The sequence below is a fragment of the Pyxicephalus adspersus genome, chromosome 2 (assembly GCF_032062135.1).
Source record: "Pyxicephalus adspersus chromosome 2, UCB_Pads_2.0, whole genome shotgun sequence".
In the NCBI taxonomy this organism is placed as follows: Eukaryota; Metazoa; Chordata; class Amphibia; order Anura; family Pyxicephalidae; genus Pyxicephalus; species Pyxicephalus adspersus.
The window spans coordinates 24191522-24218414 of NC_092859.1; the positions used below are offsets into that span (position 1 = coordinate 24191522).

At 39.9% G+C, this 26893-nt stretch overlaps 1 protein-coding gene across 13 annotated transcripts in view; it reads right to left on the reverse strand.

Annotated features, from left to right (window-relative positions):
• The window catches only part of CACNA1C (calcium voltage-gated channel subunit alpha1 C), a 235327-nt gene that overhangs the window by 45522 nt on the left and 162912 nt on the right, over nt 1-26893 (reverse strand). For 7 of the 13 annotated variants that reach the window (XM_072400025.1, XM_072400021.1, XM_072400024.1 and 4 more), the window contains exons 6-24: nt 26111-26266; nt 24397-24593; nt 23926-24029; nt 19629-19801; nt 17266-17356; nt 15115-15141; nt 10865-11025; nt 9558-9783; nt 9058-9265; nt 8685-8805; nt 7963-8077; nt 7378-7510; nt 7122-7194; nt 6799-6931; nt 5335-5464; nt 1752-1811; nt 501-607; nt 340-427; nt 94-201 (exon numbers count right to left, since the gene is read on the reverse strand). In XM_072400025.1, coding sequence (XP_072256126.1) covers nt 94-201; nt 340-427; nt 501-607; nt 1752-1811; nt 5335-5464; nt 6799-6931; nt 7122-7194; nt 7378-7510; nt 7963-8077; nt 8685-8805; nt 9058-9265; nt 9558-9783; nt 10865-11025; nt 15115-15141; nt 17266-17356; nt 19629-19801; nt 23926-24029; nt 24397-24593; nt 26111-26266 — 2411 coding nt within the window. Of the gene's footprint in view, nt 1-93; nt 202-339; nt 428-500; nt 608-1751; nt 1812-1929; nt 1990-5334; nt 5465-6798; nt 6932-7121; nt 7195-7377; nt 7511-7962; nt 8078-8684; nt 8806-9057; nt 9266-9557; nt 9784-10864; nt 11026-15114; nt 15142-17265; nt 17357-19628; nt 19802-23925; nt 24030-24396; nt 24594-26110; nt 26267-26893 lie in introns of all 13 variants that reach the window. The other 6 variants (XM_072400026.1, XM_072400022.1, XM_072400023.1 and 3 more) reach the window with 2 other exon arrangements.

Here is a 26893-nt window from a genome sequence, read left to right on the forward strand (position 1 = left end):
GTATATTTATGTGTAGTGTGTGCCTGAGTGTATGTGTGTGTTTATGTGTAAAGTGTGCTTAAGTGTGTGTGTGCTTGTGTGTCCTGACCTCACCTTGAACAGCTGTACTCCGATGCAGGCAAACATGAACTGGAGCAGAGTGGTGACGATGACGATGTTTCCGATGGTGCGAATGGCAACGAAGACACACTGGACCACGTGCTGAGAACAGACACAAGAATAAAGTGTAAATGTGTATCCAGGAACTAAAGACTCTCTACACATCCCACACTTCTGTCTGATGTCACAAACATCACCAGTAGTATTCATAATCCTGACAGTGAACCTTTCTTGTCCTACCTTGAGGCCTTTGGCTCTGTTGATGGCTCTCAGTGGCCGCAAAACTCTGAGGACCCTCAAAATCTTCACCACATTGATGGCGCTGGATCTGGGTGGATGGAGGGAGGGTGAGTGTCTGAGTAGATGATCAGAGAAGGGGCCACCTCCAGGTATATACTTACTGTATGCCGAAGGAGATGAGTGACACGCTGACCACCAGCAGGTCCAGGATATTGAAGTAATTCCTACAGAAGGAGCCCTTGTGCAAGAACGCACCGTAAGCCGTCATCTGAAACACGAGGCATTAGTGAGATATGATGCAGATATAACAAGAAAACAGAAAAAGGCATGCAGAAGAGAACATGCAAGGCTGTCTTCCTGTAATCTCTCCTATGTGGTTCATGAATACTCCGTCCCTGTTTCTACAGATCTGCTTTCTAATGTCTGCTGAATTGCTGAATGACTCCTGAAATAAATCGATTTCGAGTTTAGGTCACTTAAATATTTTATTCAGCACAATATTCCAGTAGAGGTCTGAGCTGGACATAGGTGTGCAGAAGTGACACCCTTATATTATATAGGCCGTGTGCTAAACTAATAAATCGGAAGCAGGAAATGTGTACTATACAAATATTGCTTCCTCTATGTACATATTGATACACAGGAACTAAATAAAAATAAGGGAATTAGAATCTCTGTCAGGTTTTTATTGCCCTTTGTCCCTTGATTCCCTTCACTTCCTATCTTAATGAGCACACTGTAAGGGCCCAGGAAATCCGTTCAATGTGAGCACAATGGGCAATCCAAACCTAGCAGAGAATATCTTTCTTTCCTATTAAAATAATGTGCTTCTATTACTGTCTGTGTCACTGTAGGAGAGTTTCTGTTCCCTTCCTGATCTAAGGAAATGGTAAATTCTAAAAAATGGGAAATGGGAAATCAAGCCAGCAAGGGAGACTCAGATGGGAATAAAAATCTTATAGAGGCTTCAAACCTCCAAGACTGCTAACAAATCTTTACTCTTTTTTCCTTTTTCTTCTCTTTTTATCTCATTGAACTGATTGTATTTTATTGGTTTATTCTTTTTAGACAATTCAGCACAACAGTACATTTGTTAAGAGGTTTGTGCAAGAGCTGCTTCAAAGAAAATCTGTGCCGAGAGTAATAGGAAGGCTGCTGATCTCCCATTCTGACAATGTTAGCTGCCTGGCTGTCATGGTAATCCTCTGGTTTCACTAGTTTTGGAGACCTAACCAGAGTGCAGGGCTTATAATTTCCCTGGATGCCTTTGTTCCAATATCACTGTGTCCAAATTTATTAAGGCCAAATGCAGACAGGCAATTAGCATTTTCAGAAGGAGCGCGGTGACAGCAACTTCTGCGTTTCTCTCAGCGCGGTTCTCTTTTAGCTGTAAACGGCTGAGGTAATTTTACCTTCAGGATGATTTCTAAAGTGAAAATGCTAGTAAACACATAATCGGCATTCCCTAGGATCTGAAAGACAGAGCAGAAGAAGGTTAGCGGTGGTGCGGACAGGTAGAGAAGGAGGTGCATGTTAGTGTCAGAGAACACAGATGAGGAGGATGTAGCGGACGGCCCCCCTCGCGGTTACCTTCAGGGCTATCTCTATGGTGAAAATGGTGGTGAAAACTATGTCAAAATAATAGAGGATCTGCAAAAACACAAACAGGGTGAGTCAGGGGATAGGTGAACTTACCGAACACTTGTTGCATTAATGATGAACCATGGCGATCAATCAGTTTTTATCCTGTAATATTTTATTACATCTCTTCTGCTACAAGTAGCTGCGTTACCAAGATAGTCACAACATTGTTTGCCTCTCTGTGGTGTCTGGGCCTGGCTATTTATAAGTCTAAGCTGTAAATCTATTGGCCAGTATATCTATCATCATACTTCACTGTATACAGTCTAGTTACAGGGTATGTAGAGAGTAAGAAAGTGTTTATACCCCCTGATCACTCAAGTTGTGCTACCCTAGGGACATAACAGAAAGTATCTTTGCTAGAACTCAAAAACCTGCCAACACAGAAACTTGTGAAGCAGGGGCTTGGCATTGTCGGCCTGCAAGAAGAAGTGCTGTTATCAGTAGGATGTCAAGGTAGGAAACTTTTCAACAGATTTATAAGAAACAATTCGCTTGAGGAAACAGTGAGGCCTCATGCCAAATACAATTAAATTTATATTTAGGGGTTAGATGTACTTTAAAAACTGTAATTGGCAACAAAAAATAGTGACATGATAATCACAGCCAAGGTTGCTTTAACCTGAATTTTGCTCTAAAAATTAGTAAATGTACAGCCAATAGTGCTTAAAGCACAACTGGGTGAGCGGGTGGGCAATACAGGAGGCAGATGTGTTTTAAAAATGCAGCTTAACGTCTGACTGATAGAAAATATATAAATCACCAGAAAAAAAATTCCCAGTGCCTAAAACTTGATCATCCTAAGAGGGAAGATTTTATTAAATTATTATTATTAATAAACAGGATTAATATAGAGCCAACATAATATGCAGCGTTGTACATTAAATAGGGGTTGCAAATGACTGACAGATTCAGACAGTGACACAGGAGGAAGAGAGGACCCTGCCCAGAAGAGCTTACATTCTAGGAATTAACATTTTGTTCCTCTCACCCCTCCTTTGTACCTTCTTTCTTATCTCTGAGGCTATGGAAGGATCTTTCTAGCACCCAGATTTTATATCTCATGGGGTGGCGAGGGAATGATGGGAACTCAGAATGGACCAGTCAGTAATGTAGAATACGGAATCACAGCTGTCTTCTTGACATCTTCCTGACCCAGTGTGACTGGTGACTACCTGACAAGTGATCTATACTGACCTTTGCCAAGTCTTGTTATGAAGAAGTAAGTACACCCTATGGAAATGTTAACTTTTTTTTAACAAACTTAAAAAAACATTAGACATTCATTTAAACAGGGAATATGCAGATTCACTCAAAAGCTGTTATTGCCCCTTTTTTGTAGAAATGTTTTCTTCCCACCAGTGTCTTGCATTAAATCTATGCAAAATTTCTTCAATCAGAATATGTTTGTGCGTTTCTTTTCCTAAACTGCCCATTTTAAATTCCTACGACATTTCAATGGGATCCGACTCAGGGCTTTGACTAAACCCTAACCCTTTTTGATTTTGATTAGCTAGTGTGCTTTGAATTACTGTTTTGTTGAAAAATCCATTTTCACTATTTGAACACAAACATACTTTGATATACTATTATAATATTTTTAAGTTACCCAGGCCCAGAAACAGCAAAGCAAACCCAAACCATAACATTTCCTTCATCATGCTTTATAGGTGATATGAGGTCTCCTCCTAAAATGCTGTCCAGGGTTTGTGTCAAACGTGCCTATTTTTGTGGACAAGAAAATCTGTCTTTGATTCATCAGCCCACAGCACATTGTTCCAGAAGACTGGATCTTTGTCTGTTTGTTTAATCGCAAACTGCAGTTGTGATCTAATATTGCTTTGGACAGTAAAGTCTTTTTCCTGGCACATTTCCCAAACAGCTTTCTTATTGTAGAAGAATGTACTATGACACAAGCTGTTAAAAAGTTACAGATCCAACATTGAAATTGAGGTTTTGAGTATTAAATGTTTAAATATTAGGCTTTAAAAGGGGGTAGGGAGCTCTATCAATCGTGGCATGGTGACCCTTTACACATCAATAGCAATGCGAGCATCAGACCCTCTATATCTGAGGTTTAAATAGTACCATTGCAGGTTCTTTCATTTTATCATTGGTCCCTAATTTGGAACACCAAGTCCTAATGTAATTGACTTACATTATGGGAATGAATATACAATAATATATTTATGTCCCATTCAAGTATCTCACCTTTATCTATATGAACAAAGATCTAATGTTTGCTTATGCCAATATGTGTTGCAGTATTCATATTTTGTATACAACTGTACTACAACAACGTTATAAATTACATTTTTTTCTTCTTTAAAGCAAGCATTCTACTCTGAAAATATATCGGGGACAACCTGGGATGGCGAGGTACTCACATATGAAAAAAACTATATTTCTTTAACAAATCATTTGCGTTACAAAAGGACAAATTTAAACAATATGAGGTGTAGTACCTACTTTGTACCTGTAGGTGCCACTGATACTTAGCATACACAAAACTAATGAAATGATGAACTTTAAAAGGGTATTAATGATAAATGAGATGACTGCGCCACCATTGCCTGAACATATCACTTATAACAAGGAGTACTAATTTAGGAGCCCAGGTAACACTGTGTCTGCAGTTAAGACACTATTTACAAACCAGGAATTTGTTGGTTTTACCATGTGACTGATGCTTTACCACAAAGTAGACTATTCTAAATCACACTACTTTCACCTCTCCCAAAGCTTCAATTTAGCCGGTGCGAATTGGGGGGGGGTCAAGAGAGGGACAGGGGTGCAGCGGGGTCAGGAGAGGGACAGGGGTGCACTGGCCATAACTGTGGACCATGTCCCCCGTACAGATCGCAGGCTCAGGGAGGTGGGCGGGTTCTGGCATCATGACGTCACTCTGGGGGAAGTTTCTTACATACAGTAAGTTGAGTGGTCCGTAGGTACGAAAAGGTTGACAACCACTGATTTGGGACTTTACCTTTTATATCTGCCTGGAGTTCAATTTAAGGTGGGAATACATTTTTAAAAAAACTGGGAACCATAACAGGCAAATCGCACTTCTGGAGCCCACAAGAAATATAACAAAGCAGCAGTAGACTGCCAACCAGACTCCACTATTGATGAAATATGGAAGTTTGGTTGGATGACATCTAAGCCTTTGAATTTCTGCAAAGCAGGACAATGACTCGGGAAGGTTAGAGTGACACCACAATTCATTTTTCTGTGTTTGTAAATGACCTGTCACAAAGCGTCAGGCTATGGTGGCGTTGTCGGTGGGAGCAATGGGATGGGAGGGGTCAGGTTGGATCTCCCATACCCCAGACATGAGGAGGACATTGTGCATACTTGGTTCCTGAAGGAGTAGTGTCTCACGGGGTCTTCAGCTGCCAGCGAGATGCTGCTCAGGAGAATGAAGAAGAGGATCAGGTTGGTGAAGATGTTGTTGTTGACAATGCGGTGACAGTGGAGACGGAACCTGAAAAACGGACGTAAAGAGATAAAATACTGGCAATTAGGGAGGGAAAAGTTCCCACAGGGACTTTGGAAATGACAACAAACAAAAATACCAAAAAAAGAAGATCATTGTTAGGGGTCACATGCACTTTATAATTCAATTTAATGTCAGATCGAATGACTCTTTACCTGTAAACCCTTTGCTTTTATTGTGTCTGATCTCTAAATGGGACAAACACATTACCATGGATTTTGGCTATTTAGGCTAACGAACAAGATAACTGTCTCTAAGTAGACCTGGCCAGGTTCCTCTGGGTCCCTTGGCTGGAATGTGCGTAAGTGGGACAATCTCTATTACAGGTCAGTAGCTGCACATTGGTACAGAATGTCCTCTATCTAATTAATAAGGGTATACGATGGTAACAATGAGGACACAGTCCCTGGGGGAGGGACGCTCAATGGAAGGACAGATCTTATAGGATGGAAAGGATGAGGTTGATACAAGAGCTGCTCTGAGATGACTACTGAAGTCTGACATATCTGTGTAAATATATATAAGCCTATGTGACAAACAAAGAACTTAGAATCGGTTGTGTACATGTTATGCATCAAAATGAATCATTCAGCCTCACGATAGTCCTGCAATGACAACTCATCCAACTCCCAGACCCAAAGCAAGTACTGAGTTCATAGAGGACATGTTGGATATATTTAACATGTTATGTACAGAAAGTGGCAATGCCTTTCTCTCTAGAAGATGAAACCATCTTTGTTTTGGTGTCATCCAGGGTCAACAACTGCTTTCTGAACTGAGATTTGGCACAATCATGTAAATCCTAGTGCCAAGCAGTTCTTGGCTGCATTCACAAACGCCTGCTACAGATCGGCTCCTGCAGCACCCTCTGACTTACTACAAAGTTACAAGGTTGTAGTCTTATTCCTAGAGGGAAGAGGAGACTGAGGAAATGTTTCCTTCTACCTGCAGCCATGATACCTTCTCAGCCTAGGCAAAGACAATCACTGAAGCTCAATGACATCGTTCTAAAGATAAAAGGTGAAGTCTTTCTAAAATATCATGCTGTTGCTTTATATAGTGACATGTCAGAAATGTATTCTTGCATTCCCAGAGACATTTTTAAATTAACTGAACTTGGGGTTTTATGTCTAGTAAGTTATTTGCAAATTTACTATATGGAAGCTGCAAAGCTGGAATGTCATTGAAGCTTTTCAAAGCGTTATGGTGTAGTATATAAGTATCAGAAAATAGGCAGGAAAAGATCTGTTACAAATGTTGCAGAGCTCCGACCTAGAGAGGACATTTCAAACATTATTATAACTGTAGGAAATTGTAATTACTTGTTGTCAGGACGGAAGATAAAGAAAGCGGTGGCTTCAGGCATGGGGGCGGCCTTCTCCTTAATGTTTAGTTCAGACAGTGGGCGGGGACGAGGACCAACAGGCATCTCAGGCTCCTCCTCTTCCTCCTCCCCTGAGGAACACAAATAATTTTTTTTTCAGAAGTTAGTAAAAAGCAGGTGGCAACTGAAACATTTTATTTATTCAATCAGGAAAGTAGGGTATATAAATTGCTCCACTTATAGGCACTATTTTCAAATCACTATTTCTCTGTAGCAATTTCAGAACTTTGCAAATCTTCCAAAAGACATGGCTGCAGGTACCTGGGTTTTCATTACTACTGGGATATGGAGACTTCTCATCGTTCTCATTGGAGGGATAATCTTCCACATTAATCTAAGGCAAAAAAAACAGAAGCACAAAATTATCAGAAATGTGTTAATGTGCTTTCACAATAAGCATATAGCTAAAGAATAGAATAGAAAGAGGGGTTACATGAGCCAATCAAAAGTGTGTTACAAAAAAGTTTGTTCTACAGAATCATGTGATTAGTTGGCATTTCCATGAAGTCATTCACACCTTGGTAGTAGGAGGTGACTCTCCGTCCGCAGTGATGGCCTTCAGCTCTATTTTCTCTTTGTTTTCTTCCACAGCTGGCACTGGAGATTTTCCAATTGTTTCGTTCTCTTGTTTCTTTTCTGGACTTGCGGTTCTGAGGGAAATGATAGAACATATTTTACTTCTTACATGGGGCTTCTGATCACTCCACTAAGGATGGTTAGACATTTGAGTGATAACTTTATTCATCCGTAAGAAAATGTATTCATCCATAAAAAATCTGCTGACATTAACCGAATGTTAGGGGAGTTGCTGCCACATGGAATTAAATGGGTGCCTATCACTACATCCGACCTAACAACTACATAGTTTTACTAATGGCAAATTTCAGTATAATTGGGAAATATAATATCAAGAATCATACAACCTTCCGCTCTTCTAAAATTTAAGAGCTAGAAATCAAAAGCAGCCCCATATCTGAGCCACTGCAAATAATGGGCGTGATTTATTAAACCTCTCCAAGACTGGAAAAGATAGACTACCATGGGTAAACCTGTTGCTAGTAGGCATTGCATGATTGCCTGTTAATGAGAAGGGAAGACTTACCTGGCAAGTTTCTTCCTCTCCTTCTCTTCCTCCTCCTCTTTTTGAGCTGAGGTCAGGCTTTCTGCATCTGCGAGATTGTCTACAGCAATGGCCAAGAAGACATTCAGCAGAATATCTGACACAAGAGTTAAGGAACACAAAAACAGCTTCAACAGCTTCCACCAATTGAAAATGGAACTCCAGACAAATACAAAAATAAATGGAAATGCTTTGTAAATGGTTGAAAATATGTAATTCATATTAATGCTATGGCCACTTTTTTTCCTTCTTGTTGAAATTATCTTTTTATCCTGTTAGCTTCTTTTTGTTTGAAAAATGTATGGAAAAAGGCTGAGAACGCTTGCTGAAATTTGTTGACAATGCTTTTTCTTTGAAAGCTTTGGTAACACTTAGTACAGTTCACTTTATTTGGCCCTTCTCCCAACTGTGATGTAAGGTTGCCAAAATCCAGTCCATTGCAAATTTAGGCATTTGGGTTTATAGCCAATTGATGCCAATATAGGTTAGAAAGACAATCACTGGGGGAGAGGTTTAAAGGTAAATTGCTGTGATTGCAGGCTAGAAATATAATCATTGAGAGTTAGACCTTATGGCCAACTGATATCAATATAGGTTAAAATTAAAGTAATCAGAAGTGTAGTTTTAAAGCTAACTGTTGTCATTGTAAATAAGAAATAGGTTCACTGGGGATGAGGATCTGTCCTCCTTACAAGAAAGGATACAGTTTCCACAGATGAAGAGGATGATGAAGTAAATACAGACAAGCATCCCAGGAAATGAGGGTCCGCCATATGCCATGATTCCATCATACATCACTGAATTCCAGTCCTCTCCAGTGAGGATCTGCATAAGATAAAAAAAAACGGAAAAAAAAACAAAGCAAGAAGAACAAAAAACAAAATATTTAAAATTGTATTGAACAACACAGATTGTCTGATGATAAAGAACACAAACACATGATTTTATTTAAAATGGCCAACTTGAATGGAAAAAGGGTTTATTAGTGTGCCACTAAATGTGCTTTAGCATAAGAACCACTTCTTCCTTCCTACAAAGCCAATTAGAAGGAATAGGGAAAGCCCATTTATGCCGCACCTGGAAGACGGTTAGCAGAGCCTGTGGAAAGTTGTCGAAGGTGCTGCGACGTGTTTGCATCTCGTCGAAGTTGAACTTTCCCCCAAAGAGCTGCATCCCCAGCAGAGAGAAGATGATGATGAAGAGAAAGAGTAGCAGCAACAGGGAGGCAATGGAGCGCACGGAATTCAGCAGAGAGGCCACCAGATTACTGAGAGAATTCCAGTACCTGAAAGATACACACAAAGGGATGCTTAACAATTGCAACTGAAGATAACACACCTTATTTTTTTGTAGTACTGCATCTCATTAGCACCCAACTTTAAGTTTAAATCAGCTAAAATCATTCCAGGGGCATCAAAATCTTATATTTGGCTTCTTTAGAGAGCAGTCACAACCTGAGTAGAAAAGACTGCTCCAGGTAACATGCCCCAGTTAAAAGTACCCTAATTCCCTGCGCAGTAAGCAGTGGGCTCTCTGCATACCACAGCCACCCAACTCTTGGTGACAGGTGAGGGTACCTGGTGATCTTGAATATCCTGAGAAGACGCACGCAGCGCAGGACAGAGATGCCAAGGGGGGACATGATTTTGGTCTCTACAAGTATGGTTTCCAGGATCCCCCCACAGACGATGAAACAGTCAAAACGATTAAAGAGGGAGACAAAGTATGCCTGAAGTCCCAGACTGTACATCTTCAGAAGCATCTCAGCCGTGAAGAGTGCCAGGAGAACCTTGTTTGCTGTGTCTGAAACACACAGGATAAAATCATACAAAACATTATCAGCATATTCCATACCAAGCCATCAGCAATGATCAAAGCTCAAATCCCTTGCGAGGGGATCATTCACCTTGTTATTTGAACAGCCTATACTCCTTTAGTAAGTGAAAGCCTAAAAATATGAATAGTACAAAGTTTTAAATAAAGAAAAAGGAACTATTTATCAACAATAATGGGCGCTTTGTAGGGCCATAAAGAGAAAATCTTTATGAACTATTGTATTATTATTACACAGTATTTATATAGCACCAACATATTACACAGCGCTAGTCCAAAGTCATGTTGCTAACTGTCCCTCAAAGGGGCTCACAATCTACTGTCCCTACCATAGTCATATGTCTTTAATATAGTCTAAGGTCAATTTTTTTTGGGGGGGTAGCCAAATAACCTTACCTAATGTTTTTTTAAATGTGGGAGGAAACTAGAGTACCTGGAGGTAACCCATGCAAACACGGGGAGAACCTGCAAACTCCACGCAGATAGTGGCCTGGCCAAGATTCGAACCTGGGACCTAGCGCTGCAAAGGCCATAGTGCTGCCCAATACTGTAGCAGATAAAGTTACCATCAGATTACAGAAAGGTTTAAGCAGCCTTAAACAGAGCTTTGGGCAAAAACTAAAATTACATAGATGATGCGGTCTGTCAGTACCAATAACACAGATGTTACTCCCCCGGGTAAAATAGTTTAATTATCTGATGGTCCTGCCAGTATATCTGTTCTTTTCCCATTTCTTGTAATAATATTAGGTACTATTATAATGGGTATTATTCACATACACAATATTATTGTACGTGGTGGTGTTTAGAATTTTAAAACTTTTGATACATTCATTCATTACAATACATTAAAGCCTTTAGGTTTTAGTGCTTGGCTTCACTTTAGGTCATCAGATGCAACATTTAATTTCTCTATGGCATACCTAAAAATTAAAGCATGCATCTGATTGGTTGCCTTGGGCAATCTCACTACATTTTCCAGCTTGTGTGAAGGAGGCTCACCGGGTTTATTACACTGAGCTCATTATTAGCTATAGTTGGTGCTCCTTACCTTGTACTTCGGTGAGCCAGTCAGGTTGGTTATAGTGCTCAGAAGCAATGGTCAGCGTGTTCAGGAAAACCAGAAATATCACCAGCCAATAGAAGACATTAGACTTTACCGCCGCCCTGCACTTCCTCCTACAAAACCGGTTCCAACGCCGCCAGTAACGACTGCAGAATGTTGGAAACAGGGATAGATGTTACACAAGAAGTGATTAGGAAAAGATGAGCAAACCTTGGGGGTTGTAACTGACAATCACCCCGCCCCTGAGGACTAGCTCTGCTATATTGTCTTTGATATGTTCTGCCTGGTAATGTGCCCTGCTGTATTAATTAATATCTATTTTATTATTACAGCTAAAATCCAGAAAGATATAAAAGACATAAAATATACAGGTTTTATTCACTAATACATCATTGTAATAATTTTTTTTTGAAATGCAAGCAGACAGAAGCATGGTAGAGATGCAAACCCTTTATTAAACCAGCATTTTACATTTGTATTGAACCTGTGTATTAGGTTGTTTATCCAGAGTTCAGCTTTCACTTTTATAAATGCACCATTCTTTATAAATAAAAACATTTTTTGATTCTTGTATAGATTTGCATATTAGCTTCTCTCCCATGGCAGGGAAAGTAGGGCAGTTTAAGTGCTTATATTTAATGATTTTCAGCTGCTTCATATTATTTGACAATATTGTGGATTTTAATTAGCCCTGGCTTCTATAAATAAATGCACTCACTATAGTATTTCCCATTAACCTTTACTACTGAAATAATACTGTATTATAGTATTGTAATTTTATTAAACATTTTACAAATCCTGCAGTTTCAGCTATCCGTATTCATATCATGCAGGAGCACTATTCATGTGCATTACCCTTGGATAGGTCCTATTTCTGCTCTGCCCTCTGCATTGCATATATTTGTATGCACAGATGCCCTTTGCATCACACACAAGGGCGCACAGGAGGGCACATCCAAGCCAATAAATTAAATTACTTCAGAAGCCCTTTTACAACTGCGCCGAAGAATCTGTCCTTGTTTAATTCCCTTTAGAATGGCGGAGTGCACCTTATTACTTTACTAAAGTTCAAATTTTAAAGGGACTTTGTAGTAGACCTGTGTGGGAAGGTTCTCATTGAAGCTGATATTACCTGTTTTGCATGCTAGCTCCAAGGCCGTAATCTCTGTCAGATCAGCAGAAATAGGCTATATTATTTAAACAGTGATGGAAAGTGTTATTCTGGTAAAATGAATAAATGGTGTGAGCAGCTTATGCTTTCAGATCCTGATTTTGTCTGGGTTTGGTGGGAGCGCATATAGGGGGTACTAGGGGTACATATAAACCCTGGAGAATCAATTAATGTCAGGGTGCATAAATATTATAATTGGTACTCAGGAGGTTTAAGTATAAATCTGGCCAAAATACATACCCAGTACATCGCTAGTGTACTGTACATTTCTCTGTTACATTTTATTATTGATCCTGCCAGAACACAAACCTTGCCTAGTTCAATTTTGCTGGACTACATAATTGTTTCCTATTATATTATGGAGATGAGTAAAGGAAAATATATTCTCCAGTTCAGCAGAGAAGCATTCAGAAAACTCTGACAATACTGATTTAAGTTTGTCAAGAACAATGTTATCAACTCACTACAGGAAGTTAGGAACTCCCTGGATTTCTGGAAGATCGTGAAATTATTCAGTGGCATTTTTGTAGAGACACAACACAGGCTGAATATGTATGTATTACAGAGATGTACTAATGTTTCGTATTTATGATGCTCAGGTATGCAAAGTGGGGGAGGTGTTTTAGTAAAGATTGTTAACTTCTGTCTGATAAGCATGGAGCTTCTGGTGAGTAGTAGATGTTGGTTGGTCATGGGGCCAAATCTAACCAATAAACAATAATTATATTGGAGTTCATGCTTGTATTATCCAAGGACATGTTATTGCAATGCAGAAAACCAAGAAGCCAAATTGTCCATTTGTCTGTCTGTTTATTATAAGAATCTTTAGCTGGTACTATAAAATAACTTATTCCATATAATGTATCTTGGTACTATAAAAGTACATTGTTATACAGATAAGTCCCCAATTTCAGCATATCTGCCTTCTTATCAAATCGTTACCTTAGGGACTCTGATCCTTTAATAATAAGTTACCAATAAACATTAGATTCCAGCCTTTTGAATGGAAGAAAAGGGACCCCCTGCAATTTAAAAAAAATGGCAAACTAAAATAAGAACAAGAATAAAGAGTTTGAAAAAATTCCCCCCTCCTACTTTATAGGGTAGTCCCCTGCCGCTAGGAAATGTGACACGCATTGCTTTGCGTCGTTTGACAGCCAGCCCTCGAAGGTCGTCTGTTGTTAAAGGAAGAGGGAAGCAAGCTCTGTCTTGACCTGAATTTATTCTCCTTGAGCTGTTTAAACATCACAGGGCCCCCTTTCCACTCAATTACTCGGGTCCATTGTCAGCACAGTTGCTAAGCAGGTTTAGCTCTTCTGAGTGGGCGGCCTGTAATTAGTACTAAGTATCTCATACAGCCAGTAATTATCTGGTAAGCAGAGCTGGCATTAGTGAATGACTCTGTACCCGCAGATTTTTCTAACCCTTGCACTGCTGGGAAGGGTCCTGGAAGAGGCATCAACTGTGAGCGAGTGGGTGGAAGTCGAGGCCCTCAAAGTGACACCCCGCTGTTTCTGAAGGAGCACGCTGCACCTTTTCCGGACTTCATTAGTGAAGTTGGGTAATCCAGCAAACCTGGAATGGATTTCCTAAAAGTCATTCGCTTTTTGTTAGAAAATGTTTTTAATCCTGGACCAGATCAATTCCAGGTTTGCTGGATCACCCAGCTTCACTAATGAAAGTGTATTCTCTTCAGCCTTGGAGAACTTTAATAAATCAGGGCCACTGTATTTTGGTGCTAAAGTGTTTGTCCTTGGTGCATAGGCAGGTTTGTGGCATTCATGCCAAGATAAGGGTTAGGGTTGATGAATAAAGAGCACCAGTTAGAAATAGGCATCGTAAGCATACAAATATCCTATTTTAGGTTGAAATAATATTGCAGTTTTACTTATCAGGGATTGCTGTGTGTGCTGTTATTCTCTCTCTATAAGGCTCCTATGGAAACTGTCCTATGTCCTGCTTGAGCTCTCGGCTGGTAACTAGCACCCTGCTGTTCAAAAAGAAAACTGCCAACAAACTTTTAGTTTTATCTCTTTCATGGGATTTTTTAAGAACTTATTTATTTGTTGCTGTTTTTTTTTTTACGTGTCTTGTACTGCAAAGAATAAATGCTTCTTTAGGTACAAGTGAAACAGAAGTGACAATATTCCTTTTCCCTCAGTCCACTGGCAGCCTCCTCACTCCTCTCCATCTAAACCTGTAAACCCCTGTTGTTCTCATTTCCAAGGAAGGACCTAAGAGCCTTGCATTTTAGGTGAAGACATCAGTGCCTCCAACTAGAAACTAAAATCTGAACTCCCATGACGCAGTACCTTTACTGGCTGACAATCAGACTTTGACAGGGATAAAATACAGGAGGATAATAGAAAAAATTAATTCTTAAGAGGTAAGGCTGCACTGTTTTAACAATTTAAAATTTGAGTTGTAATACAGATAAATTGACATTCTTCTTAGTAGTTGACTGTTCATTGGAGGATTGAGAATGTAAAGCTTGGGTTATCTTGTAGAGTTAGTATTAGGAGGTTAGGATGAGGGATGTTAGGCATTGGGTCAATGTCTGATGTTTCTGGATGAATTTATAGATTTAATAATACTTTGCTTCTAAAAAATGTGCTTAATATTTAATTTAGAATTACAAAAAAAACTTTATTGAGGATGGGTACGACATAAGCTACATCTATACCAGGATCATTCCACCAGCTTTACACATAGACACACCTACCACACCTGTAAGCGGTAAAGCGTGGTCCAAGTCCCAGGCCGCTCTGTGATTGGAAGAAGCATCTTTCTGTATTGAATCCAGCATTGCAGGCTGTGCTAGGATTGGTCGGTGCGTATCTCCAGCTGAATGCAATGTGACAGGCTGTGCTGTGATTGGATAGAGTACCTGCCTATCACCCTTTGCGTGAACATGGTATTCCATTCTGTGCAGTGATTGGACCTTACAGCTATTGGTTTTGGAAAGTGTGAGTGAATTCGGCATGCCTGGCTGCTACATGATTGGATGGAGCAGCTGTCAAATAAAAGAGCGTCATTGGCTGCAGCTATTCAGCAGTATTCTTACCTAAATTTAGACTTGGAAATTCTGTGCCTGAAAGACATAAAGAAGAAAATAGAAAATGATGCTGAGTCACAGCTGCCATTATTCCTCACAATTACTGCTTTCTCTAAGCGCCGTCGCCTGCATCTTTCACGGCAGCTGTGGTAAGGTGAGATGATGGCGCCAGCGGGAGGTGAATGGAAGGATTTACACGCGCTGTTTGCTGCAGGCACATAGCTACGAGAGCAAAGTGATGACATACAGCACTGTTACAGTGTAAGCATGCACGGTGCGCTAAACCCATGCACTGTTGTGGCAAGTCCCAGGTTGCTTCAAGAGGACCTGTATTTGTGGAGTAAATGCAGAGCTACAGAGAAGGAGGGCAGGGTAGATAATTTGGTATATGGTTTTTCACATTATTTAATTTTACCTTTCCTTTTCCACCTGCAAAAAATGATTTGCAACCATAGCAATGGTACTGGGTAGACAGTATAATTCTCATGTCCCTGCTGCTGTAATCAGCTCAGAGTCAGGCATTGCAGGCATCCTTTGCAATGCTAGCAGATCCTGGCTGGTGGGAGGGGCCAACAGGGTGCTGTACATAACTTTCTGAAAACACCATGGCATCCTGCTTCTGTACCCTGTTCAAGAGTCCTCAGATGATGGGCTGTGGGTAGAGGTTATGTAAATAACAAATCAGCCGTGATGGGTGGATGTCATTCTGCATCTGTATGTAGACCATCCAAATGTAGAAGTAACACCTAAATGTGATGCTGAGCCTCCATGATTGAAAGAACTGAAATCCAGTGAATGAAAGGGGTGAGTCACTGTCAGTAAGGCTGGCGGATACTGGATGTCCTTCAGCCAGCTGAAGATGTAGGCTCTATCTGGCTTGCTGCAGCTTCCAATGCACACTGTGCGAAGCTTACAGATATTTAAATGTCCTAAATGCATGAAAGCATGTATCAAAGATCACTAGACAGCACATAAATTCTGAAGTGTGATAGAAAGCATGTGTAGAGAAAAGTAAACACAAAGGACAGAAACTACAAAAGGGAGGTCCTAACGTCAGTCAGGTAATTGTGAGCAAGTTCTCTCACACATCTATAGGGGTCCTGGGATACCACATTCATTGGGCTACACCAACATTAAAGATAACCTTCTGAAATACCAATTTACAGCTAACTTTTCTGTTCCATAAACAACAATCCTTTGTGTGCAAATAAAATTTGATGTCCCACATCCCTTGCCATCTTTTCAGTGATAATGCGTTGTACCTGTCACCTTTGATCACCAGATGATCCTGTTCACAAAGCAAGCAAAGGAACTGACATCACCAATATGAGGTGGGTGTTGTAGCACAGATGCCGGGGATGCCAGATTATATATCTGTTCCTTCCTAAAACAAAATGTGATTCTTGTAGTCTAATTTTTCCATTTGTTTTTTTTTAAGCATAGAAATATTAAAAAGCTAGAAGTGTTTCTCCACCAGGGGGCTGTAGAATTATAGGGTTCTTCCAGGGGGTGCTGAGGGTTCCTCCGTCAATGAGCAATTTGTGCCCCTCAGGTCAGTTTACCTGGCACCAATGATCTTTTTGGCTATCTATAGGAGTTTTATTCTTGTCAATAGCCAGTAATGTAAGAGGCATTCTTTCTACTAACCACCACACTAATGTACTGTGAGCTGAGGCTATAGTGATTATAAAAGGGGATCCCTGAAACCTGAAAGTTATTTTAAGAGTTCCACCCATGTTAAAATTGTTGAGAAACACTGCTTTAGGGAGTATAGCTTACTATAGTCTATCTTGAATTCTTCACCAAGGTTTCCATAAAGAATGAATGCAGAAAAAGTGTTGCCTACCTTTCCGAACCCTCCTCCAGTGCAGCACAGCATTTTCTCCAACACTACAGTTGTGCTTGTTATCCAGTGACAATCCCACAGTGCACATTCTATAAAGTGAACAGTGCACACACCTTGCACAGAGAGCTACATTCACTGTGCTGTGCGTTCCCACAGAAGGGAAATTACATGCATGAAAGGCGATTGGTCATAATGGATTTAGGAAAAAAAAACTACTGCTAGAAGGTGTACAAAATAATATTAGTATCATTAGAATAGTCACACTTTACACACATTATAGGTAAGTAGATATTAAAAGTATATCTATTACTCACGCCAACCGAACTCCGCAGCCTTCCTCATCCACATCGCCACTGCCTACATTGTCGGTGTTCACAGACTCTGTCTCGCTGGTCGGCATACTCACTGAAAGGAAAAAAAAAAAAATCTGATATGAATACAACTTTAGAATAGGAAGAAAGGAAAGTTTTTTTAGTTTTGGATAAAGTCAAGTTCTATTGCTGTCTGTGTCCCCACTGGCAAAATTCACCTCCTTTATTTGAAAGTAAAGCGAGATCCAACATTCTGGGTTCATTAGGCCAGTAGGTGAAGAAAAATCCTTGAGGGACAACTTTGAAACCAAAGATTCACACCAAATTTTCCTAAAGTTACACACTGGATTCAGTTGGAGAATGTATCAACTATTATTTTTGATTTTTACATTTTTCTAATTGAATTCAATGTAAAATATTTTGAGTAAAAGCTGGATGACTCTAGAACAGGGGTGTCAAACTCTGGCCCGGTCAAATCTTGCCCCAAACGTCCTTTTTTTGGCCCCAAAGGAATCCTAAATATGAACTGCAGCTGGCCCACCTTGAAATAGCGCCCCTGCTACAATTCCCGGCATCCTCGCGTCTGTAGACCAGTGGGCTCTCTTCCTATAAGTGGCCGCGCATTGGACTGTTCTATAGACGCAAATAATGCCAGGAATTTTAGTAGCGGTGCTGTTTCAATGTAGAAGGGAGTTCCAGCGGCGGGCCACTCATAAGATTTAGCTCCGCATTGGCCGTGTCTGGCATTTCCAGCACTCCCCCTCAGCTGTACTTTTCCCCGCTATTTCAAGGCATAGACTTGAATGGTTGGATTTTCATAGAAAAATATTGTTATTATTATTGTTAGCCTGTGCAAAAAGGTTACCGTTGAAATTTAACTCAGAAGGCTACAAATAGAGAAAGAGGCATAGGAATTTTTCTTAATAAAATTAAAAAAAATGTAAAGGCTCTTTCTCTATTATAAGCTTGTTACAGATTGAATGTGAAGCAAAACCTCTTTGTTTCCATATGAAAACATTTCCTCAATTTTTTCAATAAATTTCAAGGTTGGCCTGCGACATTGTCTAAGTTTTTAATTTTGGCACCCTGTGTATTTGAGTTTGATACCCCTGCTCTAGAGTGAATCAAGGGTCAAATATTTATACATAGACTCCATAGTGATTCATTTGTTTATATTCTGAGTGGCATTGAGTGGTCAGATTGCAATTGGCTGTTCATGTAATAGGAACTGAATTGGACTGAGGCAATTGTCCCACATGTTTTTCCTTCCAGGTTTCTCACTGAGGTTTTGACAGCTGGCAGGGTAACAATAAACAATTGGAAAGGTAGCTAGTAATCCTCGGAGGTGGGGCTTAATTGGTAAAATCCATAATACATAGCTGTATGAGATTTTTTTACATCTTCATTGATTTAGTATTAAAATTCCTGAATTTAACCCCATGCTGTCTGTATTAGCCAATCAGAATGTCTATTTTAATTTTACTGCTCTGTAGCTGTAATAGGACTCATTTCAGACATTTGGATAGACACCGTCCCCTGTCTGGCAGTAGATGATCAGTCCATGTCTCACTGTCCCGACGTTCAGACGAGCCCATGCAGGATGCCTTCCAGGGTTGGATTTTCCACATAATCTTGTTAAATTTAGCGGAGAATTATTTTACGCTCCAGAGAATGCCAATAAAGGATGGGAGACAGGGCCTGAGGGAATTCGTATGCGGCACTCAACTCGCTTCCACCCTCCTACCTCGGACAAATGTCTCAGTTCATTAGGGGCGAGATATGTTTAGATCACAGAGTCAAGCAAGTCATCCGTTTTGTGTCATTGGATGGAGAGGTCAGGCTGTAAATCATAGCGATGACACAAACGAAAAGATTTGGGACAAATGCCAGCCATCACCTCGCACTTCTGAATCATCTGTACCTGGGCTTGTAAATCCTTGAGATTTTTATGTCTATTATCTTTAAAGTGCCTCTAAACCAAAAACAAAAATGTAACTTCTTTTTGTTTCTATTTTCATTTTGCAACTCTACCAGTAACACACCTTCTGTCCCAGGATGACAACATGCTCCCTCTATTGCACCTACTGAAGAACAGTCTGTGACCCTAGGACAGGACTACAGAATATCTCCTCAGGTCCAGTTCACCATATTAACTAGACAATTAAACTATACAGTTTACACACACTCCTATTATGTCTTTAGGGCAGGAAGTGAGCAGAAATCTCTCCAAAGGGGTACAGACAAAAGAAGGCACAAACTTACCCCCCAAACCTTGGCAGTGCACACAGGAACACATAGCTGGTACTCTCTTTTACTAATTATAAATTTTAGGGATAATATTCAGAGGTTCAGGAAGAAAGACTTACTGTTCCGTGGCTTGTCCTCATCTATGTCCTCGTCTTCATTTTCGGGATCAATGTCCTCAGCTTGTGTGATCCAGTCTAGATACCCCTTGAGGTCTTCCTCCAGCTGCTGTTTCTCCCTCAACTTTTGGAAGTCACCCCGGGCCTTGGCCTTCTCTCGCTCTTTCGAAAACTCTCTGGTGAGACAGAGACAAGTCAACCACAGGAACAGGAACAAGAATCAGAGAACACAGGAACAGGGGACATGGTAAAGCTGTGTCTCCATTAACAAACACAACAAGGAGGCACAGCATCATTTCTGTTGTACGCACAGACTGAAATTCTAGGATTTTTTTCTTGTAGATCTTGTTATCTTGTTAAAGTAGATGTAAACTCTGCATAACACTCTGCCCTGGTCAATGTGCAACATAAACAATTATGTTTTTTTTTAAATAAATACTATTTTTTATTTTTTCCGATCTGAATGTCAGCTACTTCCTGCCCACATGTATTCGCTCCATTGTTGGCATACTAAATGTTGGCACAGCCAGGAAAATACTGAAAAACAATTGGGACACAGGGACGGATATGCACGGATGGCAGTGTTGTCATCCCATAACAGAAAATGTCAGAAAAAAACCCATGGCAGCATTACCAAATATTATTTTAATAAAAGATTGCAGATTAAAAAAATGAAAACAACTTTTAAGTTAACATGCTTAAGCCATTTTCCATTACAGTGGAAGATAAACCTTTCCTACTAGCTTTTTATAATAATTATTGCTAGGCCATGCCTACAACCACACAACTGCCCACCCACGCAGAGCATAGGCTTGCAAGGACACGCATCAGAGCTGAACTAAACAGTAGATGGCTGTGCTTGTAAAAGATTGAAAGAGTATTAGGAGAAGAATAGAGGTACATTTTATGTCAATATTACTCAATAATATAAAAACTCCAAAAATGTACTGACACTGTTTTGTCATTAAGCCTTACCCTCAACTTGTGCCATAAGATTATTTTTATCCCTTACAGAAAAGAAGCAAAGGGAATAGTAGGGGAATAAGAAAATACAAAACGGTATGGTAAGTAATTTACAATAGATAATATGCAATCCTGTCAAGGATTAGGATATTCATTGTAATTAGAATATGCACCAAAGGTGCCACATAGCAGAATCTATTTTCATACCCTAAAAGCACTTAGGGCTCTGTTTATAAATATTTTCACCCACGATTTACCTAATGTTTATCCAAAATTCAAACTTTGTTTCATTAGACCTGATTTATTAAAGCTCTCCAGGACTGGAGAGCCTACACTTTGAGCAGTGAAGCTGGGTGACCCAGCAAACCTGCAATGGATCTGAAAACCCAGATCTGAAAATCTAGATCTGAAAACGTTTGCTAACAAACAGCAAATGACTTTTAGAAAATCCATTCCAGGTTTGCTGGATCATCACTGCTGAAAGTGTATCCTCTCCAGCCTTGGAGAGCTTTATTAAATCAGGCCCCTTGCATCCAGAAAATGTCTCCATCAACTTTTACCCATGATTCTTACATTTATTATTAAATCCAATGTAAAAATATGTGTGACTTTGGGATAAAATTTTAGTGAATATATATATATATATATATATATATATATATATACACATATAAATAGACCCCTTAAGGAGACTGTGGAAAGCACTATAGATATAAATGTATTATATTAATAAAAAAAGTAGTGAAGCAACACAAATATTTTAGTTACCAAACATAAATATATAAGAACCCAACAAGGGGGCCACTTTCTTTCAAGAAGTCACCAAAGTTTCCATTAGGTTTCTTAAAATAAAAAACTATGCTCTGATGATTTCAAAACACTTTAAACTTTCCTAACAATGCCAAAGAGAATGTTTCTTGGATAATCCCGCGTGATCATAGAGAAATAGGCTTCTGTTTCAATGAGCAGCTCAGCTCGTGGTTTGGAAATGTCAAATTGTGATCAAAGCAAAAGAAGAGTGAGACAAAGGTTGGTGAGAGCAGAGGGGCGTGAATTCTCAAACAGAATATCAATACCCGGACTGTGTCAGTCTGGATGTTATTTTTTCATGGCTTTAGAGGGAATGTCACATTCATCTCACGGTCCTTCAGATGAAAAGGCTGCAGGCGTGTGGACTCCTTGCTGCTCATGAGAACCTGTCAGAACTTAGGAGGAATCATGAGACCCTTTCATGGATAGCTAGAGGTCAGAAGTCAAATAGAGAAAGTTAAAGTGGGGTTCTGACTAAATAATATGACCCTATGGCAATCCTGGGGAATTGAACCGAGCACATAATGAAGAATTACCACTGAGAACTTTGGGCCAACTGTATGTCAAAATAGCCAGCAGATCAGAGCATTTGAAAGTTAAGTTTGGTCCTGTTCCCTCCTAAGTCACCCTACTAGCCCCGCTACTTTTGCTGGGCCACAGAGGAAGGCTTAGATGATATCCCAGTTCCAGTGTTGCGTGCTGTTTTGCATGCTTCTGGTTTACATGTGTTGTAATATCTTTAATTCTCACCATCTTAGGCTCACTTTGATCTAGCTCACAAGCCCTTTTGTGGTAATGAAAACTTAAGGCTTCCATCACTGTCCATTATAAAGCAAAGCATAGAGAGGACATGTCTGGCACCTCAGCAGTCTTCTTTCTATTTATAGCAGACCAGATTAAGTCACACAAAGTCACCTGGAAGGCACTTAGCAAACTTTGTGCCTACCCATTGTCAGCTTAGGAAGTCCAGGAATATAGTCTGCATACACACAGAGGAAAAAATACTATTCTTTGGAATCTGTCTGGCATATGAGGAACTCTCCTTCCAGACACAACCACCAAATACTGCCGGGGAGTCAACACCCTCCCCATAAGCACTCCGCCCTGGCAGAGCTATAGGGAGCCAAACTTTGTCCCTTCCAGACACCCTATCATCCATATATCCTTATTGCCGTCCTGATTTTTAAAATCCAGTCAGCATCTCCTGGTTCCAGTGCTGTCCTCTCTGTGAGTTCATTGCAGCCGAGCCAAAAACTCATACGCAAGTATGGCTACAAATAATGATATAAACCCTAACACAGACGTGGATGGAGTGGATCATCTAACTTTAGAAAAGTTATTCCACTAGTATAGTTTACTCCACTAGTTACTGTACTAGTTACTTTCATATTTTTGACATTTTTGAATTTCTTAATCTTAATTACTTTGGAAACCAGCTTAAACAAATCCCACTAACTGTCTTTTTCAAGCATAATCATCATACCAAACTGCAATATCTTTCAAGGTGTGGCCTGGTGGTAAGGAATGGATGTGATGTCAATGGGGTTGGGCATGGCACTCAGATTGCCATAGTGTCTAGAGTCAACCTGATGTGACTTTTGAGTCATGAAATTGTGCTCTTTATGAAATTATAGCATTTTTATAAAGATGATTAGGAAATGAGAAGAACGCTCTACCAACAGGGCAGTTGTCTCAGGGCATAAGTTTGGTCATAGATACCGTTTAAGGAAAAAGCAGTCCCTTGATTTTCCTTTAAATGCACAGAGAAAATATATGAATGGTATACAGAAAAGGAATAATACTAAGAACTGTCTTAAATGCAGAGCGCCTTCAAACTGCAGAGCAGATAGCAAACTGCCTGCCCAACACCTTCTTTGCTTAGCGTTACGGAATGAAAGCGTCAGGTTATCAGGCAATCTTCTCTGCTTCCTGTGTTGTCACTTGAGCGGGCGAGCGACACGCTGTGCGCAGCATTATCAGCAATAAACATTTTTATTCAAGGTATTATTTGCGAGATGAAAAGGCTGCAATTGTATCTGCCGGGAGATAAAGGAGCCGCGGCTCTTGGCGGCAGTTGTTTACGGTGATCTTGAATAAAGCTCAGGATTTCGAGTGCTCGCGTCATGAAACCTGTAATTTGTAGTCTGCTAAAATGGGAAGAGCGCGCGACAAGGGCTCCGGCCCGGGCTGTGGGAAGAGAGGACACAGATGAGGAAAAACGCTGCTTTTATAGGGAAATAGCAAGGAGTGACGGTACCTAAGATCATTTAATGAAGTTTATTTGAGATTTTAGTGATTGGGTTTACATCTACTTCAGGCTCTAACAACATTGCCCCATGATGCCATCACCAACTTCTGTTGACAATATTTACCCTCTGGCTTTTTCATTTTACTAGGATCTGCACCGAGCCATAAGACACAAATCTGGGGTCACAAACCAGCAGAATGAGCACTAATGATAAATTGCATGGACAGATTAAAAAAAAAAAACACATTCACGAAAAAAAAGGAAAATGCGTAATCTTACCCGCTCAACACACCAAGAACCAGATTCAGAACGAAAAACGACCCAAAGATGACAAGGCTGACGAAGTACACGCAGGGCAGCTCATATCCCATGGCATCCTGCATCTAAACACAATCACAGAGTTTTCATTACACGAAATGCAAGAAAGTTCTTATGCTTAGGGTATGTATGTTTTGTGAACAGTAGCCGTGTCAACCTGGTTAATGTAGCCATACACTGGTCAATAGGTGCAAGATCAGTGTAAAAGTCAATATCTCCCAGAAGATGATTGTTTATCTGGTCACCACTCTGCCATGTGAAATTGAAATAGCAGCAGAGAAAAAAAAATCAGTTCTCATCCTTTAGACAGTCAGGGCTGTATAAATCTCAGGACTGGATGGAAAAAAAACACAAATTTATTAGATAAAATAGATCCCATGTATATATTTCATGTATTTCCTCATTTTGGTTGTAGTATAATCGGTCACTCACCCAGTAGAGTACGTCCGTCCAGCCCTCCATGGTGATGCATTGGAAGACGGTGAGCATGGCGAATGCAAAGTTGTCGAAATTAGTGATTCCATGCTTGGGCCCATCCCAGCCAGACTCGCAGATGGTGTCATTGGGACAGTGGCGTCCATTATTGCTATCGAGGGCACATGGTGAGGGCTCCTCTTCTGCAGGGACTTCTACAATTAGAGAAGCAAACAATAAATAAGACTGTTCAGGCAGTAAAGATTGTAACCTGCTGTTTGAAGTTGAGGATCCCAATGAACCAAATATACTCATCCATGAGGTCTATTTCAGGACCTCATGAATGAGTATATACCATGGTATCATAATCAATTCAGCATGATCAGATATTCAAAACAAATAAGACAATAATAAAGTTGATTGTTAATATTTGACCAGAGTTGATGCTACTAAGTTCATTCACCATGCAACTGCTTCACTACCCCTGTAATGTGGATTTAGTGAAGGTGATCATTAGAGGGATTCAGACTCCTAATATTGGCTTTGGTAGCCACATTTGAGAAACCAATACTATTTGTATTGGACTCAGGAACAGGAAATATATAGAAATTACCACAATGGCACATAGATGGCAAATTGGGTGACAGCTAAATAAATGAAATCTACAAGGATTTTAAGCAGCTTTTACTTAATTCAAATAATAAAAAAATATGTTTTTGCTTATCTTTTAGGGCTCATTCACATATATGTACAGAAGGAATGTGCATATTCCTGCAGCAGCACAGTATGTCCACTCCCTATGTTGTGCATCTATTCCCAATTGCACCTTGATGAACCTTTTGGTGCACAATGCACTCTACTGCATGGCAATGCATTAAAATGGTGCAGGTGCAAATTGTGGACCTCTGTGGAGCATTAGGCAATCAATTTAAATTATTGGGCTGTCAAGAAACATTGCACAGTAAAGGGCAAAGGGACTGCAGAGGCACACACTTGAGCTAAAGCAGACCATATGTATAAATGGGCCCTAAAATGGCAGAATTGCAAAACAGCATTTTAATCAGTTCAGCAAATGAAGAACTGGCGGGTTTACTCCCATGACAGCTGATAATGGGATGTTTATTCCTTTTCCAGAATTCCCCAGTTACTAAATTAATATTTGATCACCTGGAGGCGATCACCCCGGAGTCCAGGCCTGGCCACAGCTTTGGGATATGCGATTAGCGCGTCTGTTATTTAATTGTCACAAGCAACGTCCCTTGGGATAAGGATAACACTACTCAGCTACCCCGGGTGAAAAATAGCTGCAGATTTGGTCTCAGCTTGTAAAGCTGAAATGATACATAGCAGATTATTCCCTCGTGCTCACATTTTATTTAGACATTTACTTCATTTAAACATCTATCATTTGTGTATTTAAAACCTATTTTTGCTAGTGTTGGATACAACATGGCAGGGTTCACGGGGACTAAGTGCGATAGAAGATTTAAATTTTAATGTTGCCTCAAGAACAGGAAGTGAAGGCAAATCTTCTAGTAGCGACACCTGTTTCCCTTTGGGATGTTTGTGATGCTCACTGCCTAAAGTGTGTTCAGGATTTAGGGACAAAGAAAAAACCCTGGCAGTAGTTTTATTCATTACCAATGCCATGCAAAACTAAATATTAGAGTTTTGTTTTGATACACTTAAAATCCCAATACAATTTGCTGTGTATATTGAGAGGTTCGTTCACCTTTGTTGGTCAGGAAGTAACAGGTTTTATGCATTTTGCCCATGAACAGCTCCAGCCCGATAATGGCGTAGATGATAATGACGAACAGCACCAACAGGGCGATGTGCAGCAGCGGCACCATGGCCTTAATGATAGAATTCAGCACCACCTGCAGACCTTCAGAAGACACAGAATGAACAGGTCAGCTTTTAAGTCAAAACCACAAAACTTTATTTATGTTCACACAAAAGTCACTTCAAATTTATATATATACACATATATATATACATATATATATATATATATATATATATATTTATTTATTTTTAATAACGATTCCCCCTAAAGATGACCAAAACTCAGAAACAAAAAGTCACCAGGAGGTAGAGCTAACTGACTAAGTGAGGCATGCAAAGTGTTTTTTTGTAAAAAAAAAAAGTCCTGCCACTTGGTGGCTTTTTGTTTTAGCTCCACACTGCATGGCTCATGAGTTGTGCAGTGTAGTGTATTTTCACAAGCTCTTTTATGATGTAAAGCCTAGGCAAAGTTTTAAGTACTAGGAGCATGTTATATGTTTATTGTAATTAAAGATTGCAGTTCCTTTGATTTCCAATCACCAAGCTTGTCTTACGAAAATGTATCCTCCCCAGCCTTGGAGAGCTTTAATTAATCAGGCCCATCGTAATGTAATAAAAAGTACACAATATGGCCAAGGGTTTATGGACCCCTGACCATTGCCTCTGTACTTTTTGGAAAAGTTTTTGGAGTGCTCCTTGTGCCAATTTATCATGTGCCAATGTTGCC